The 16,818-nt window shown below is 45.9% G+C and overlaps 2 protein-coding genes across 8 annotated transcripts in view; both read left to right on the top strand.

Annotated features, from left to right (window-relative positions):
* The window catches only part of zfyve16 (zinc finger, FYVE domain containing 16), a 33,517-nt gene extending 27,650 nt beyond the window's left edge, over window positions 1–5,867 (top strand). For 2 of the 3 annotated variants that reach the window (XM_088911455.1, XM_088911457.1), the window contains exons 13-18: window positions 232–382; window positions 832–912; window positions 1,421–1,583; window positions 1,858–1,963; window positions 2,422–2,598; window positions 3,113–5,867. In XM_088911455.1, the coding sequence (XP_088767581.1) occupies window positions 232–382; window positions 832–912; window positions 1,421–1,583; window positions 1,858–1,963; window positions 2,422–2,598; window positions 3,113–3,274 (840 nt within the window). In that variant the 3' untranslated portion in view covers window positions 3,275–5,867. Of the gene's footprint in view, window positions 1–231; window positions 383–831; window positions 913–1,420; window positions 1,584–1,857; window positions 1,964–2,421; window positions 2,599–3,112 lie in introns of those variants that run through there. The other variant, XM_088911458.1, reaches the window with a different exon arrangement.
* Window positions 5,868–9,462: 3,595 nt separating this feature from the next.
* fam151b (family with sequence similarity 151 member B) lies at window positions 9,463–15,880 on the top strand. Of its 5 annotated transcripts, none has more exons than XR_016090846.1 (7): window positions 9,463–9,713; window positions 10,202–10,327; window positions 10,953–11,112; window positions 12,632–12,858; window positions 13,253–13,308; window positions 13,430–13,565; window positions 14,578–15,880. XR_016090846.1 is itself a non-coding variant. In XM_088911539.1 (7 exons), the coding sequence occupies exons 1-7, from the start codon at window positions 9,590–9,592 to the stop codon at window positions 14,720–14,722; spliced, it is 1,005 nt and encodes a 334-aa protein (XP_088767665.1). In that variant the 5' UTR covers window positions 9,463–9,589; the 3' UTR covers window positions 14,723–15,880. The 5 variants fall into 5 exon arrangements, 4 of the variants coding, with proteins under 4 accessions (XP_088767665.1, XP_088767666.1, XP_088767668.1 ...); XM_088911539.1 differs by lacking the exon at window positions 13,253–13,308 and adding an exon at window positions 14,354–14,440; XM_088911541.1 differs by lacking the exon at window positions 13,253–13,308 and adding an exon at window positions 14,354–14,440 and having other exon boundaries at window positions 9,707–9,818.
* Window positions 15,881–16,818: the final 938 nt, after the last annotated feature.

The raw sequence follows: 16,818 nt of genomic DNA, 5'->3' as shown, positions 1-16,818 counted from the left end.
ATCATAAAATAAAAATCATCATCATCATCATCATCAACTATTTTATAGCACCTTTAAAGGTGGCGTCTCAAAGAAATGTGTATTGGCAATGAGAAACCTGCAGTCTTACACTGTAATTATTACCTTTCCATCCATCATCTGAAAGGGACTTAACCTGCCGAGTGCTATGGCCGAATCCAGAGGGACAGGGCTCTTCTTGATGCACAGTATGGATGTTTTCTGTCTTCACAGATGCTGAAAGTTGTGAGCTCTTCCAATGAGCATGTGATCAGCGTGGGAGCAAGTTTCAGCACAACAGCGGATTCTCACTTGGTTTGTGTGCAGAACGAAGAGGGGACCTATCAGACGCAAGCAAGTAGCATGATGGGAAAGCCCAGAAAAGGTAAGCTGTGAAGCCTTGTCTCTTTTACACCCGTCTGAAAATTCAGTAGCAAAGATCTGAAGGTTTTAGCAATCCATGCATGACCACATTGTATTGAGGCAAAAAAGGCCACAGTAATGTCAGTATCAACACTGATATTTCTTTATCCGTTAGTGAAATGTTAGCAGTCTCGAGAAAATTGCTTTACATACCCAGCCTTCTTCAAGATGAACTCAGACATTTACAGTTGCAGACAAAAGTATTGAAACCCTTGAGTTGAAACTGTGAAATTCTCCGGTTCATTTCTTTCATTAAATACCAAGATTTGTTTCTGTTTGAGATTTTCTGTACATTGATTAATTCCACTGAGTATTATTAAGTCTGTTAAGTGAATGGTTCCGTACAATGTGTGCAGATTCTAAATCAGAAGGTACATATCAGCTGGTGTAAAGCAGTCCTTTATTTTTCAGTCACAGGAGCAAGCTTTGTGGTGTTCAATGGAGCTCTGAAGGCTTCTTCTGGGTTTCTTGCCAAATCCAGCATGGTTGAAGGTAATATTGTGCAAGCAATAGGAGAAAAAAACAAGTTGTTCTTAACATCCACTATACAGGTAATGGTAGAAAAAATAGTTCTTCTTAAGCTCCACTAGATTGTGCCAACTTAAAATAAAAACTGTTATTTTCAGCTCCTGTAAGATCTTCATTGGAGCTGGCGGTGTAGTCTGCTTTGTATGTGGTACACAGTGTTACAATGAGAATTGAGAGGCATTTTATTTCACTCTTACATTAGATTCGGAAACCTAATTTAAAGGTTAAGGTGTTCAGGCCTGATTTCGTCCTTGGCCCTTCAGGATAATTCATCAAGTTAATATTTCCTATTGGAATGATTTATTGTATCTCAGTGTAAGACTGGTAACGTGTACAATATAGCAACGTTTAATGCAGTCAGATCATTTTTAAGTGCTGTTTATTATAAACATAATTGGTCAATTAAAGATGTTAACAATGCCTAGCAGCATTTTTTTTTTTAATTTTCCATTTTTGTTCAATTTGGGAAAAGACGGATTAATGGTACAGATCACACCTGACACCATGGAAGCCCTCCGGCAAGCACTCAGGGAGAAGAGAGACTTCCAGATCCCCTGCGGGAAGCTGGATTCTGGGGATGCGAGGGAGAATGTGAACATCTGCTGGGTGGACAGGCCAGTGCTCGTGACTCAGGGGTAAGAGTCACGCACCAGTCTGTATCTGCCACTGAGCCCTTGACGCTCCACCTTTCTGGCAACGGTAGTAGAGCAAATTCCTAAGACAGGGGTTTTTTTGGACACCTAAATGAGCCTGAGAATAGTCACAGTTTTGTTAAACTGTAGTCATTGTTGGCAAAGAATGAATTGCCCATGAGTAAAAATCGACACCACTGTTCTCATAACTGTTAAACACTTGTCCCCCTCCTTTCACGTGCCTTATATTAACAGCATGTGCACTGTTGTTCACCAGAGTCACGAGCCCTGTGGATGGGAAGTCTCTGGAAGGCGTGCCTAACATTAAAATGCAACAGGAGGCAGAGTTTGAGACTGACGGGAAATTTGTTAAGTGCACTGAGGTATGCCGTAGATTGTGCTGCAGATTTTCTACTCGCATCACTGTGTGCTTGGTCCTGTCTCACAGAGCAGGGTAGTGTTTTAGCCTCATTTCCTTTCTTTTTCTTTTTTAAGAAAGTGTTTTAGATAAATAGATACTTTATTGATCCCGTGAGGGAAATTGCAATCCTGCAATTGCAGTTTTCCTTTTTAGGGTTTAAGGTATGAACATTTTACTGCTCTGTGCACATTTGGCAAACTTAAGGAAGAATCTAGCGCAATAAAGCACTGTGTACAAGGAGAAGATGTTTTTTAATCTTTCTTTTAGGTTAAACTAGGGATTAGAGTGACCTTTCTTTGCCAAAGCTGTTTGCCTTTTTTTTTATTTCTGTGCTTAAAGGTCAGTGAGAAATTGAGAACCTGTTCTGACAGATGTCCTAGCGGGTGGAAGTGGCAGCTCTGCCCTATGTCTGTGTTTCAGGTATTTTACCTCCTGAAGGAGCAGGATTGCTCCCTGTCTGCTGTCCTGGCCGCTCACAGTCAGTTCCCCCGCGAGATTGCCACAGCCGGCTGCGCTGCCCTCTGCCCTCACCTCAAAACACTGAAGGACAGCGGCATCAACCACCTGGGCCTGCGCGTTTCCACGGACACCGACATGGTGAGGGCTGGGCTCTTTCTTCTTCCGTCACTGACGACAGCAGCTTTCGTGCAAGCATTGCTTCTGTCCTGTATGTGTGTCTGTCTGGGCACTCGGCTGATTGAAATGCACGTAGGTTTAAGGAGAAACGGGTCACTTTTTCCATCTAGTTATTCGTCTGTTTTCAGACACAGTGCTGCTGACGTATTCTTGCACCGGAAACTCAGTGGAGGTAATACGGTTTAATCAGTGACTGCTAAATACAGTAAAAATGTTTTATATACTGTAACAGAGAAAATATATGTGGGTACAGGAAAAAACTCAAACCTCGAGTGTGTGGTTCTGCTAACACAAGTGTTGTATGATGTTCACACATCCTGAAAATCCAGGAGTGGCACAACCTTGGAAGCTCATTTTAATGTGATCCGTGTAGGATGTTTGCCGTAGGGTTAACCAGGCTGCAGTGTTCTCCCGCTGGTGCGTATGGGAGTCCAATGTGCTGACCGTGGGCTGCTGTGCTCCTGTGTTTCGTCAGGTGGAGTACCAGGCCGGAGCGGGAGGGCGGCTCCTCCCCCAGCACTACATGAACGAGCTGGACAGCGCCCTGATCCCCGTCATACACGGCGGCAGCACTAGCGTGCCACGCCAGGCTATGGACATGGAGTTCTTCTTTTTCATCACGGAGAGCCTCAGCTGAGCCCAGGCCAGCTCGGACCACAGACGCGCCGAAGCATTGCAGCGCCACAGGTTGGGCTCGGTGACGGGCCACCAGCTCGGAGTGCTTTGGACACCTGGGATAGTTCAGATCAGAACAAGTAGATGGAAAAGGGGGGCACAGCACTGTTCTTAAAGCTATCAAGTATTGGTTGTTTAATGGAATCCTCTGAGTAACCTTCTGCTGAATTTCATACATTTCACTGCCAGTTTTATTTGAGACGCATTGTTCCGGATTCCACTCGTACCATTCAGAGCCTGAAAACACCCTGAGGGATGGGATTTGAGTTCTGATGAGTGACTCATTACTATTCCACACAGTGGGTGCAGGGTTAGCAGTGTTCTGCTGACTCCTTTCAGAAGTGTGATTGAGTATTGCTGATGTGCTCTGTTGCCTGTTGTTTTGGCTACAGCCTGCCTCTAAAAATGTTGTTGCTCCACTGACACCAGCACAGTAAGCACTAACATACCCTGCTCATGAATGCTGTTAGTTCTGTGCCTTTCCCTACACGTTTTGGACTGTGTCCTAGAGTGATGATAATATCCTTTTAGAACTGAAGGGGGAACAATACCAGCTTAACTTGGTCAGCTTTTGGTGCACCTGACATTCAGGGATAGGACAGTTTCCACGTGGCATTGTGGGCTTTTGTACCAGGAGGCCAGAGTTACTCACCCCCTCTTACAGTAAGAGGTTGGCCATGACATTCCACTCAGAAACAAAATGCAGCCTGCCCTCCATTATTAGGGAGGGCACCGGAGTCCACACACAAGCCTTGCCCTGACAGCGAGGGCTGCTTCAGCTGTGGTCTCTTGTGTGGCTTAGAAATACATGATCTTTAAAAAAGCAGAAATAGCGGCACTTTTAAATGCTAAAGTAAATCATACTGGAAAAAAATATTATGAAAAATTAAACCTTGTCTGTTAGCTTACTGTACATTTTACATTGTCATTGAGTACATTACAGCAAACCCAGGTACATTACAGGTACATGCTATTGAGTATATTACAGCAAATCCAGGTAGTTAAACCAGGTTTTATATCTAAGAATGTGAAAAAATAAAGAAAATACTGCAAAGCCATTTAATGCCTAAAAATGCAGCCCTAAATCTCAATGTTGTATCTGAAGTGTGACAGGTTTTATTATAATTGAGAACAAAGATAATGAGACGTGGTTGGTTCAAGTACCTTCAAGTTAGTCACCTTCACGTAATTAGAAAAGTTTATAAGTACTGATCATTTTTCAGGTAGAGGATATTGCTTATTATTATTGTATTATTCTAATGTTTTTCTTGGTGCATAAAATGCTGTGTGAGCACAGTCTATTCACACTCCTTAATATCTTAATGCTGATTTGTCATTGTATAAAAAATGTAAGAATAGGAAAATTATATAAAGCTCTTCAAAATGAAGTGCTTAAAACCTATTTTTGGAAATTTTATGTGCATTAAAAGATATTTTTGATAGGATGTTAGTCATATTGCAGATGCTGTGCAGGTAAAGCCCTTGTACCTGAGACAACACAGTGACTGTAAATCTGGAAACACTAATTAATTAGTTGTCTCTTGGTATAGCCAGGGCCTGCAGAAATAGCGTGGTACACAAGCAATTTATCTTTAAGGTCTTATTTTACCTCTGTTAATTCATATAGAACACAGCTGTTAATGAAAATCTTTGTATTTGTATTGAGTCAAGTTGACAGCTTTCTTCATTTTGCTCTAGACCAAAACCTTTGTAAAAGATCCACACTTTAGTTTTGAAGGCATATTAAGTCTTCTATGAAATCATGCATGGCTGATGTGTTTTTAGAAGCAAAAGTTGCTAAACATGTTACACAAACACGTGCCAGGCAAAGGCATTTCAGGTATGGACTTTTCTCTCAGCACGGCCAAAATTACAATGCTGCTAAACTACTTTAGAATTTTTTCCCCTTTCTGCCTGCTTATTTGTGTTGTTTTAAATGCACAGGTGTCCTGATTTTTTTTGTGTTTTAGTGATAAACTTATAGAGCTGAAATTGAATTGCCGTGTTCTTTTGAAGCCCTGGAAGACCAACTGAATTACTATAAATATATGCTGGAATACGTAACAATCTGATATTTGCACTTTAATGTAAATTAGTGAGAGCAGGTACAGTAACACTTTTAATATCGTACTACTCTCTGGACTGGGGAATTTGACCCTGTGGTGTAGTACCTGAGTCATTTGCCTTACACAGAAGCATTTCTCTGCAGTTCATTAAGTGACTCATAAACCCAGCATATTGAGCATATTGCTGTCATTTCGTCTAGATAGCATTGCTTGTCACCACCACAACACTACCTTGTTTCCCCAAAGTCTTTTCTAATCCCTGTGACCATCAGATCAGGCATTGAAACAGTTCACATGCTACACTATATATGACCCACATTGACAGATGGTTTAAGTGTTCTCCTTTCCTGTTAGAGAAAAATGCATCACAGCTTCTGGATGTATACAAGAAAGGCCCAGGTGGGAAATAGCAGGGGCTCATTCTCTACAGATGGGTTTGCACAAAATACGTTGCTGTAATGCTTTAATAAACACCTTTCGTATGTATACTTATTCAGAATGGTCCTGAGTTGTTTTATTGGCGAGTTTTAGAACTGTGGTCGCTTAAGACCAGCTTTGAATTCTTTCCACATGTTGATTAATTCTTTCTGAACTTCACAGGACTTTCACCCCCACCTGTTCTGTAAGAGTGCCTCTGGGTGGTAATTCATTGTTATTCTTTGCAGGGTGGTGATGGAGTCCAAATAAGGAAAACAACATCACACATCAGAAGGACACCTTTCCTGAAAAATCCTACCTGAATGCTCCTTTCCTATATAGTCATATTACAGTATGCTACACAGAAAAAAGACAGAACCTTTAGGAAGCATACAAACCAACAACAACATTGCTCTGAAAACTCACTCCAGAACAATATATGCAAAATGTGACGGTGTCGCTAGCATTTAAACTATAAACGGAGATACCCCAATACATGGAAGATGTGGTTCAGACAGGGAAAACGTGCAAATGTAAAATGTTTAGCCAGCAGATGAATTAGGGCGTGGTAGCTAAAAATGCACGTTGGGGAGTAACTATCAAGTGTACGCTTTGAGAGCTTCAAATTCCTTTACCTTTCCCATCGCAGGTTCTGTGTAGTGTAACAAAGAGGTTGCGTGTGCAATGAAGTCCATTCTGAAAACATTCTAAATCTCTGTAACAAACCAGCACCACCCATGGACAAATCCCAGTGTTCAGTGGCAATGCTAAATAAGGGTGGTGCAACAGTTTGACAATACTTGTATGGCTTTTTAAAAAAAGTTGCATTAATAAGAAATGGTTTCATATGAAAAGTGGAATTGTGTAACACTTTTCAAAGTGAAATCTAGTATTTCACTTGTTGACCAGTAGTTTAAGTTTACTCTCAGTAACATTTTTGAATTTACTGTGGATCTTCATTGGAGAGTCTTTAGTTACTGATCGTAATCTGTTCAGGATGAAATCATGATTGCTTAATGAGACTTTAAATTAAAGCAGTACCAAAAATGGTATTATGAGCTTTTTTTCCAAAGCAATTACTCTGTACCATTGTGAAATGTGTATATACACATATATATATATCCATTTAAACCAGCAGCTGTATTTGATATTGCTGGTGGTTGGGAGTTGAGGATCCAGCCTTCATACAAACAATTTGTATTGATGTATTGCCAGTAGGCAAGAATAAATTGATTTGTATGTCAAAATTTCAGTTTCTGGAGTATGCTTTACATGATTAGGACATGAGAGCACATTTTCTTGAGTGGTTCACTTGGTCTGTATGTCAGCCTAGAAGGACAAGATTCACAGGACAGTTGCTCCTTTACTGTAAACATCCCTGGAGGCCTATTCTTTTATTCTGATCTTTGCAGAAGCAGAGAATCGGTATGATGGAGAAATTCCCATCACCTTGATGAAATGGCGCATGAGGCGAGACAACCTGAAGATATACAATAAGGCAATATTGAAGATTGTGGTGTGCATGTTCTGCTCTAGCTTTGCTCCACGTTGTGCTGCAAGGTACTGGACATAAAAGAATGTCAGATGTATCGCTTTGAAAGAATTGGATGTGAAAACGTCTTGCGACTGTAAGTTTACTACTTCTCCACGAAGGAGAGCAGTGATTGGCGGCGAGTGGGGAAAGTGCACGGCGAAGCCCCAGTGCAGGAAGAGTAGATGACCGATGTAGTGTCAGCACAGGGAAGAGCCATCCAGCGGAGGAGTCGAAGGGGTAGCAGGTGCCAGCAAGTGAATGTACAGTAATCACAGTGCAGGAGAGCAATCCAGAATGCAGCAGCGTTTGTGGCCGGGAGTAACGGGAAGCCAGCACACAGGAAGATCCGAGAGACGAGAAAAACAAAAGTCTGAAACTTAAAGCCGGGAGCCACTTGTGTGAAATTCGAGGAGGCGAGGTTAAAATGCTGGAATAGCCATCACAAACGGCGCTGAGACATGAGACAGGAATTTCTCTAAGACTGGGCAAGGAGGATGCGACCCGAGAACTGGTCTAGGGTCCTCTGTACTAAATGAGGTAAGTAAGGTAAGCGGTTGTTAAAGACGTACAGGTGGGATGGATTTCCCACCGCAGCACATTGTCACGGTAACAGGTCGATTGGTGGGGGGGGGGTGGCTGAGGTTATTTTGGTTACCTTGGTTACCCTGCGCGTCTTCCTGCGCTCTGGAGAGAGCACGTGTGACGGCAGTTACTCAACGCCCAGCATCTAGAGTCAAGCGTTCAAAAATGCTCAAGGGCACTCACGGAGTCGAGCCGCTGGACATCCCTGACAGCGAGAGTGAAGCACGAACCACGGGACACAAGCGCAAACTAGGGGGAAGTGTGCTGAAAAACAGCACGATGCTCCTGACAGGAAGAGAGAAGGCTACCGAGCCATGTCAGCCACGCCGATAAGCTGGCCTCTCTTGCGAAATGACTGAGCGAGATCCCTGGATCGGTTAGTTACTAGAGACGCCCTTCGGTCTGGTTGCCTTGTTTGTAACCTTTCTTGCGTCTGAGAAGTTGAAAGAGTGGTGGAGGTTTGTTACAGGGAAGAATAATCATAAATGACTCACACCTGAAGAAGGCTTCACTGGCGAAACGTTTTCTTTCTCCCTTTTTTTCCAGCATGGAATAAACCTATTACTTGTTCCTTTGCAGCCTAGGCATGCTGACGCAGCTACCCTCCTGAACTACTACAATCATGAATGACTACTGTATACTGCCTTCTATCTTTTTGATAGGAAGGTCTTTTTGACCTTTGGCTGCATCTGCTGGTACGTTTCATTTCAGTTGATAACACTACACTGCCTCCAACTGGAGCAAAGGAAGCTCCAGGGTGGAGTTCCCTACAGCTACATGGTCGGGGCAGTGTGAATGAAGATTTACTCAGTATCTTGTAACTCAGAATACTTAGGCCTGGTTAAAACCATATATCTAAAATCTAAAGTCCATAAACATTGACATAGCTGATATCTGAGTGTTAATGAAAGGTTACAAACAAGCAGAAGTCATTCATTTACCCATTTCGTTTCTTGAAGAAAGACAGCTTCAACAACAGGGCTGGGTAAATTGTTCCAGTCTTCCACGAACCCTTTTGTGGGGGGGGGGGGGGGAAAGGTGCCTCATGTTCTCAATTTAAAAAAAAACTAACGTGACGTTTCGCCAGCAAGTCCCAAATGTTAAACCCCTATTTAATCCGAATCAGATCAGTTTTTGCTTGCTTTGCTTAAACGAGGGACCGAATCACGTGTCAAAGAGCTGTATTTTCAAAGAATCCACCCGGAGTTTAGGAAGGAGCAGATACACTCGATTGAAAAAGAACACGGGGGAATCCAGCTTTTACTGCAGTCGAGAGCGGGCGTCTAGGTGTATCAGGTTGCTCAATGTTTACTAATAAAGCCATGGTACAGTTTAAAAAAAACACAACATTAAATTCAATTATCCAGCTTTAGTAGGCGTCTGTGTTGGATATATATCCGTGTATGTATACACTCTTGCACATACACCCGGACCATCGGAAGTCATAACAGGGAAAACTCAAACTGAGTGGAAATGGATTCTCGATACCTGGGGCGGGGGGAGCCGATTTCGGAACTACATTTCCCACAGGGCACCGCGGCACCGAGGGCAGGTGCTCCTAAAACAAGGGTCCGAAGAGCCCGGCTGCTGCGCTGGGCGTTCCGTTTAAATGGAGAAATTATCGTTTAGTGCTGTTTCGGAAGGGTCGTGCATGTTCCTTTTAAACATGCCGTGAGCAATGCGGAAATTTGGAAGCCCTGGGACTTTGCCGGCAGCCGCTGCCTTGTTCGTGGTATTGGCAGTTGTCTGGACATTGTGGAACCTGGGGGTTTTCGAGGGAGCCGTCTCTCCTGTTACTCTAGGTATGTTTACACGACGAGGTAGTGTTTTCGTCTGTTCGGTTGTTTAAACCGTGTTTTAACTCTCTCTCCCCTAAGATAAGTTGTGCACCAGCCTGCGCAAACGTGGTAAGTCTTCGTAACTGAGCTTTGGACGGAAATGTTCAAGGCCGTGTGGTTGCTATGTGGTTTTCTGTTATGGGTCAGATATAGCAGGCATACTGTAGGCGATAATCCGAACAGCCCTCTTCACTGAGTGGAGCTGAAGAGGGCTGCGATACTCACCTGTCCGGTTACGGGATTTCCTGAGCGGCAAACGCCACTAGCTAAAGACTTGTGTGCATCCTAAATAAAATAATTTGTTCGGACCCTTGGGTAGCTGAGGGCCAGCATAACATTCGCTGACAGATTTTAAAAGTGTGAATAGCTCTGAAGATTGAACCCTGCGCCTCTAGCGCTGTACTGTCGCCATTGCCCGCACTCCGACTGCAGACTCCTGTGTGTGTTTCCAGGGAGAATGAGCGGAGAAACACTGGACTACTTCCTCGGTAAAGCGCTCATACGGGAGAGGGATGCGGCGGAGATAGTGTGGTACCACGCAGCCAACAGCAAGAGCAAGATTGCAGAAGCGCTGAAAAGTAAGGGAGACTTTATTAAAGGTCGTTGCATAAACCAATACAAAAAAAAAACGGGAGCCCTTTCGTGTGTTTTTTTTAATGAGGTTTTGCAACTGAAGTACAGCGAGAGCTGCATCAGGGGGCCAACTGGAGCCACAAAGATAACATTTAGCAATGATAAAAAAAAAACATTTAGCAATGATCTCCGACGGCCGTAAAGCAAACTTATCTTCTTTGGCTGTGTCAATAAAAATGCTCGAGTAGGGAGCTGCGTGGACACTCTGAGGCGGTAAAGCAACAGGTGAAGTGTTATTCCGCGCTGAAAGTTGGAGAAAAGAAACAGTGTTTCGGCTGTGGAGCCTTCTCGGGGCGTCGCACGTCTTCGGACGAGCCTGCATCCGTTTGATTTTCTTCATACAGCCCAGGCGAAGGGTTTGCGCTTTGGCCGTCCGTCGGGAGATCTTGGCTACCCATCGTCTTCGTGGGTCGGCTGGTCCTCGTAGGTGCCGGGGGCTTCACCCAGCGGCGGAGGGCGCTGGTGCCAGGCCTGCCACAGAAAGCCGGGCTCGTTGCGTGCGGATAAGGGTTTCCACGACCCCAGTGTTCAGAACGAGCCTGACTGAAATGGGTCCGCGCTTCACTCGAGGTTCTGCCCACATGATTGAAGCGGATGTCATCCTGCGGGGCGAGGCCCCCCGAGAGCCCGTCATGGCCCACCCGCTCGACACCGACAGCGACATCACCCTGCACGACTGGCTGCACGAGGTGCTGGCGTCCGACAAAGGCATCAAGCTGGACTTCAAAAGGTGACTCTTTGCCTCTGTTGTCGGCGCAAAGAAAGCGGAGGGCATCTTTCGCCAGCAGCCATGTCACCCTGCAGCTCCCAGCTGGCAGCCCACTGGAGCTCAGCAGGTGTGAGCCTGGTCAGTCCCTGGAGGGGAGACCTCCTGGGGAAAAACTGCTGGAAGAGGTGTTAGTGGGGCCAGCAGGGGGCGCTCACCCTGCGGTCCATGTGGGTCCTAATGCCCCAGTATAGTGACGGGGACACTACACTGTAAACAGGTGCCGTCCTTCAGCTGAGATGTAAAACAGGTCCTGACTCTCTGTGGTCATTAAAAATCCCAGAGCGTTTCTCGAAAAGAGTAGGGGTGTAACCCCAGCATCCTGGCCAATTTTCCTTTTACCAATCGTGGCCTCCTAATAACACCCATCTCTGAACTGGCTTCATTACTCTGCTCTCCTCCCTACTGTGAGCTGGTGTGCGGGGAGTTTTGTCTCATCATCCAGGTGGGGCTGCACATTGGTGCTGGTGGAGGCGAGTCCCCGCTACCTGTAAAGCGCTCTGAGTGGATTGTCCAGAAAAGCGCTATATAAGTGTGAGGAATTATTATTATTAATTTCTGTAATTTTAAAGATGCTATAGCAGCTTGCTGCCACGAGAGGGCGTGTTTGTACCAAAGGTTAAAAAATACCAGTCCAGTGCAGCACAGAGAGGAGACGAGGTCGTTCTGTTCACACTGGCTATTTGCTTTTTTTTCCCTATTATGCAGCTGCCAGTACTAGTTTTCTAGCTTTACCGGGAACACTCCCCGGAAACGTGAAATCCTCTTAAATCCCCAAGGAAGGGACAGCATAGGTCAATCAATCAAATCCAGCCAGTATGTCGTTGGCAGGTTGGAGGAACATGAGCCCGCAGAGAACTTACAGACTCCACACGGACAGTCGCCTGTAGCGCGAATCGAGCCCAAAGTCCTGCCTTGCAGAAGTCAGCTAAGTTTAGAGACCCTGTTTTTTGTGTTTTGGCTGCTGTCGAAGATTTCCACATTTTTGATGTGCAGTCCTTTTACTTTCATCGTTGGGCAGGTGAGCCGGTGTGCAGCTCATAAGCGCAGTCAGTGCGTTTGAGAGTCACGGTCCTTTCTGTGGTTCAGGTCACTCACAGGCTTTGTTTTTGAATAATAATCATCATCATCATCATCATCATCTTTATTTTATATAGCACCTTTTAAAGCAGCTTCTCTGCTTTACAGAAAAGTAGAAAAGAAAACTTAAAACAATGGAAACGGCCACAAGGATGGGAGATGAAATTAGCACGGGGAATCAGAGGCGTTTGTAATGTAGGAGAAGATGCAGAGGAGCGGACAGACTTCGAAATAAATGGGAGCCTTCCTGGAGAAGGAGGTTTTGAGTCTGGGTTCGCAGGCGCTCGGGGAAGGCGAGTCGAGATATCCATGGGGATGGCATTCCGGAGTCGGGGGGCACAGCGGGAGACGCGTTGCCTTGGCGCGGAGACTGAGGCCCTGTCCTTCCCCCCTGTGCTCCCAGCCTGCCCGCGGTGCGCCCCTCCCTGAGGCTGCTGGAGCGCGTGCGGGAACGCCTGCGGGGCCCCCTGTGGATCAACGCGGATGTCCTGCCTGGCCCCGGCGGCGGCGGCGGCGGCGGCCGGCCCCTGGACCCCGAGGCCTTCCTGGCCGAAGTGGGCGCCGCGCTGCCGGGGGCGGTGCTGTCTCTGGGGTGGACCACTGGCTGGAGCCCCCAAGCTGACAACACAGGTCTGGTATGCACACTGAGTACAGGGGGGCTCTCCGGCTCGCTCACCGGACTGGAGCATCGTAAGGATGGACGTGTCCGCAGCCCCAGCTCACAGGAGCGCTGTTTGCAGGTTTCATTATAGGATAAGTTCAGATTCATGTTTATTTGTCATTCCAGCCATATACAAGTATACAGTGGAACGAAATATTGTTCCTCCTGGCCCACGGTGCAGATACAGACAGGACACTGGCATAGACATTGTAGACAGGGTACACATAGTGCAAAGTGCAGATAGTGCAAATTACAAGGCAAATACTTAATTCAATATGCACAACACACTGGGGGGATTTAAACCCTGTTTCTGGAATTGGGGTGGGAGCTAATACTGCATGTCTCGTTGTTATATTTTTATAGATGTGAAGACAAAGCATATTGGCACGATACTTGTTTCATATATACATGTAAAAAAGGTACATGTTTTTGCTGTTTCTCTGTGTTTATACTGGGGGTGGTCCTAGACATACATGTTAATAGAAAGCCCGGACGTCCGCCGGGCCCGTTGCTCAGGGTTCTGGTCCTGTTGCGCCTCAGGGTACAGCTGGGAGATGGTGCGGGAGATGGAGGCGGTGTGCCGGGCCCTGGCGCGGCCGGTGAGCTTCCCCGTGCGGGCCGCGCTCCTGCGGCCCTCCTTCGCTCAGCTGCGCTGGCTCCTGCAGCAGTCCGACAGGTAGGGTCCGCTCCGGCAGGGGGAGGCTGGGCGGCTGTTAGACGGCTGTTTTGTTTTGTTGCCTGGCCGTTTCCAGACTTTCACCTCTGAATCGGCACTGACCCTGGTTATACCTTCCTGGGCTCTGCTTCGCCTTTAGCATGCGAGGATTGGGCCCTGATTATCTCTGAAGAGATAAGTTAGGAGACTTGTCACACAGACTCCCTACTCTCTTTACAAGGTGAGGTGCAGAATAAGAGCTGGGCAAATGATCTTGCTTCTGTGCACCTGGTGCAGTTCCAGCTCAGTATATTAATGGTGCATGCCAGTGCACAAGAAATGTCTTTAAGTTCTTTCGTTCTTGAGCTTTGGACTGGAGTGGTGCAGAGCCATCGATCTGGGCTCTCTTCTGCTGCCAGGCTGTCTGTTTAAGTGTGTGCAGAAGAGGAAGAAGTAGCCTTTGAATTCTGCTTTGCGCTGCCATTGTAGCTTGTGATACAAGAAGAGTGTTTTTTTCCTGCAGTTTTCAAGGCTGCTGCCTGAAGGCTTACCACATTTTATTTCGTAAGTGACCAGAAATGCTGGATGTTTTGAGGGTCACCTGGGTGAAGCACTTTGCGCTCAAGATCTTGCCCGTTGCTTCACAGCTGTGTCCACAGAAGCTTAATTATTAATTATGCCCGAGGCCACAGTGACTTTCACTCACAGGGGTTCGGTCTGTGAATGAAAGTCACACTTACTACTCTGTGGGATTTACGTCAAATCATTTGTAAAAATACAATGTCTGCTGTATGTTCCTTTTTCAACAGCATTCCAAGGATGCAATACAGGCCTTTCATCACCAGATCACACTGGTGCAAACAGCAAAACTGCCCGAGTATCAGTCATACGTTCTGGTGCGTCATTAGGCTTTCTTGGGTTGGTTTGTCGATTGCCTTCAGTTTGTGGCTACCAGTGACACAACACCAGAATCCCCATCGTTGACCCAGAGTCTATACCTGTGTGCTCCTCTCTGTCTCCGTCTCTGTCTCAGGTACAGCCTGACGGTGTGGACGGGACAGGGTGACATCTACCCTGAGGAGGACCTGCTGCTCTTTCGGCAGAACTTTGACAAGAGCAGAATCTATTACGACGTCCCAGAAGCCCCGGGCGTCCTGCTCACGAAAGCCCCGGGCTAGCCTCGCCCCCGGCCAGTCCTGTCCCGCACCACCGCAGAGCTCGGGTCTCACTGCCGCGCGGGGGAGCAGGGAAGTCTCCGCGCAGCTCTGGGAAGCTGTGAAGGGAGCAGCATCTGAGGAGAGCCATTCTGGAGTGTAAAGACAGCGATGTACAAAACCGTCTTCTCTTGCTGTGCTCTCAATCCAGGTGTTCTTTTTTATAATCCAGGTGCAGCCTTTGTCAATAAATGTCGAGATGGATGAAACCTGTATTTCACTACAGAATATAAAAGGGCATGCAGACATAGTGTACAGACATGGTTTAGCACCCGTCACAGAACACAAATTCTAAAGGAACAGGTCAAGGTTTACTGCATGCTGAAAAGAAAAAGACACAACGTTTCGGCTGCAGAGTCTTCTTCAGGTGTCGGCCTGCTGTAGCGTGTAGCGCTGTAGGATGCTGATGCAGCTACTTGTACATATTCTGTTGTCCAGCTGTCTGAGAGAATCACAAAATCCGGGTTAGAACCAGAGTCGAACGACAGGTCTGCACGCCTGAATTCTCCAGCCTCCTGGCAGTGACCCAGGCGGTGAACTAGAAGTGTGGGTCTCTGGTCCGATCCTCCGTGTGGAGCTTCAGTGTCCAGCCTGAGGGGAGGGGCAGGGGTGCCTTCAGCAGGCTGCAGCCTCGTTCCGCTGGCGTGGGCTCGGACACGACGCCCAGACGGGCTCTGGCCAGCTTCTGCTGTGGGAATCGTGTCTGTGTCTATAAAAACGATACTAAGGAGAAATGTTTGCAATGCCCGTGATGGGTGCAGTAGTACTGGAGGCAGTTCCTTCTCCCAGAATACTCTACTGGTCTGTTTCTTCCCTGTCTCCAGGCCATATGAACCAAGCCCCTGTTTTATTCAACATTAGTGGTTAGCCTTGGCAGAAAAATAATGTAAATTGATTGCATTTTTCCAGAACACTGAATCTGTTTCATAAAAGGTTGTAACTGGATGTAATTGTGTTTTTCCTTCTTTCTTTGTGTATCCTTTTTGTTTACATATTCTCCTTTTGGATTTAGGTATTTTTTTATTGTTAAATTTTTGAATCTCTTGATGGTTTTTCAGTTCTGTTGAATGCTTTGAGGTGTAGAAAGCCCTGTACAGAAATAAAGGACTGATGGATACAACACTTTACTGAGACGGTCATGAATGGTGAAATGAAAAATAATTACAACAGTGATAGTGGTTTGTACTACACATGGTGTCGGGATTTGTGTAGACCACTGTCTACTCGTTTTATTTTCTTAGTTGTTCTCATTTTTCTCTTTTCACTGAAAGCAGTTTACTCCGGTGTTTTGTGCTGTACAAATTCATGTCCATGTCCAGACTCAACAGTTGCTTGAGGTTCTGAGGAAGGGCGCACGATGTATCGGAGGCCGATATAATATTCTCCGATAAAAAGGAAAATTTAATTATTATTATTATCGTTCCAATATTGGAATTACACCCGATAATTAAAGCCAATAATGCGGTGCCCTATTTTGTTTGCACAACTAGTTTTTATGTGCACGCCCTGACGCACTACACTGGAGTACAGTATAGTTTGTGCAGAATTAAAATGTCGGCAGTGTGGGACTTTTTCACCATTTCAGCACAGAACAACAGAATTGCAATTTGCAACAAATGTTCAGCCGAAGCACAGCGAGGAGGAAACAAACGTAAAGAGTTTCAGTACTACTCATCTAATTAGTCATCTGAAAACTCGTCGTTCCAGTGATGTCTTTAAAGAATATGAGGCAGCGAGCGTTGGCAAGAGAACAAGAACAGTAGCAAGTGCAGCATATTTGTCTCCTGTGTGCCTTCATGAGATACTACACCCACTCCTCCCAGTCTGCCCATTCCATCAAGCTGGCTCTGGGGTCCTCGGCGTTGCCAGGACTTCACATCATACGTTAGGACCCCGAGCCTCCTCACTGGCAGACCCCCGGCCTTGAAGCGCTCTTCCTGACTGATCAAAAATGCCCTCAGAACTTACTTGTTTCCAATGGCCTACAGTTCTTCTTAATTCATTGTTTAATTTCATATCTATGCATTTTGATGTATTTTATATTGTTTTATGTGTGTTTT

The sequence above is a fragment of the Atractosteus spatula genome, chromosome 3, assembly GCF_055471065.1.
Source record: "Atractosteus spatula isolate fAtrSpa1 chromosome 3, fAtrSpa1.hap1, whole genome shotgun sequence".
NCBI lineage: Eukaryota > Metazoa > Chordata > Actinopteri > Semionotiformes > Lepisosteidae > Atractosteus > Atractosteus spatula.
Note: the sequence above shows the minus strand (reverse complement) of the source record. Positions and strands in the feature narration are given on the sequence as shown.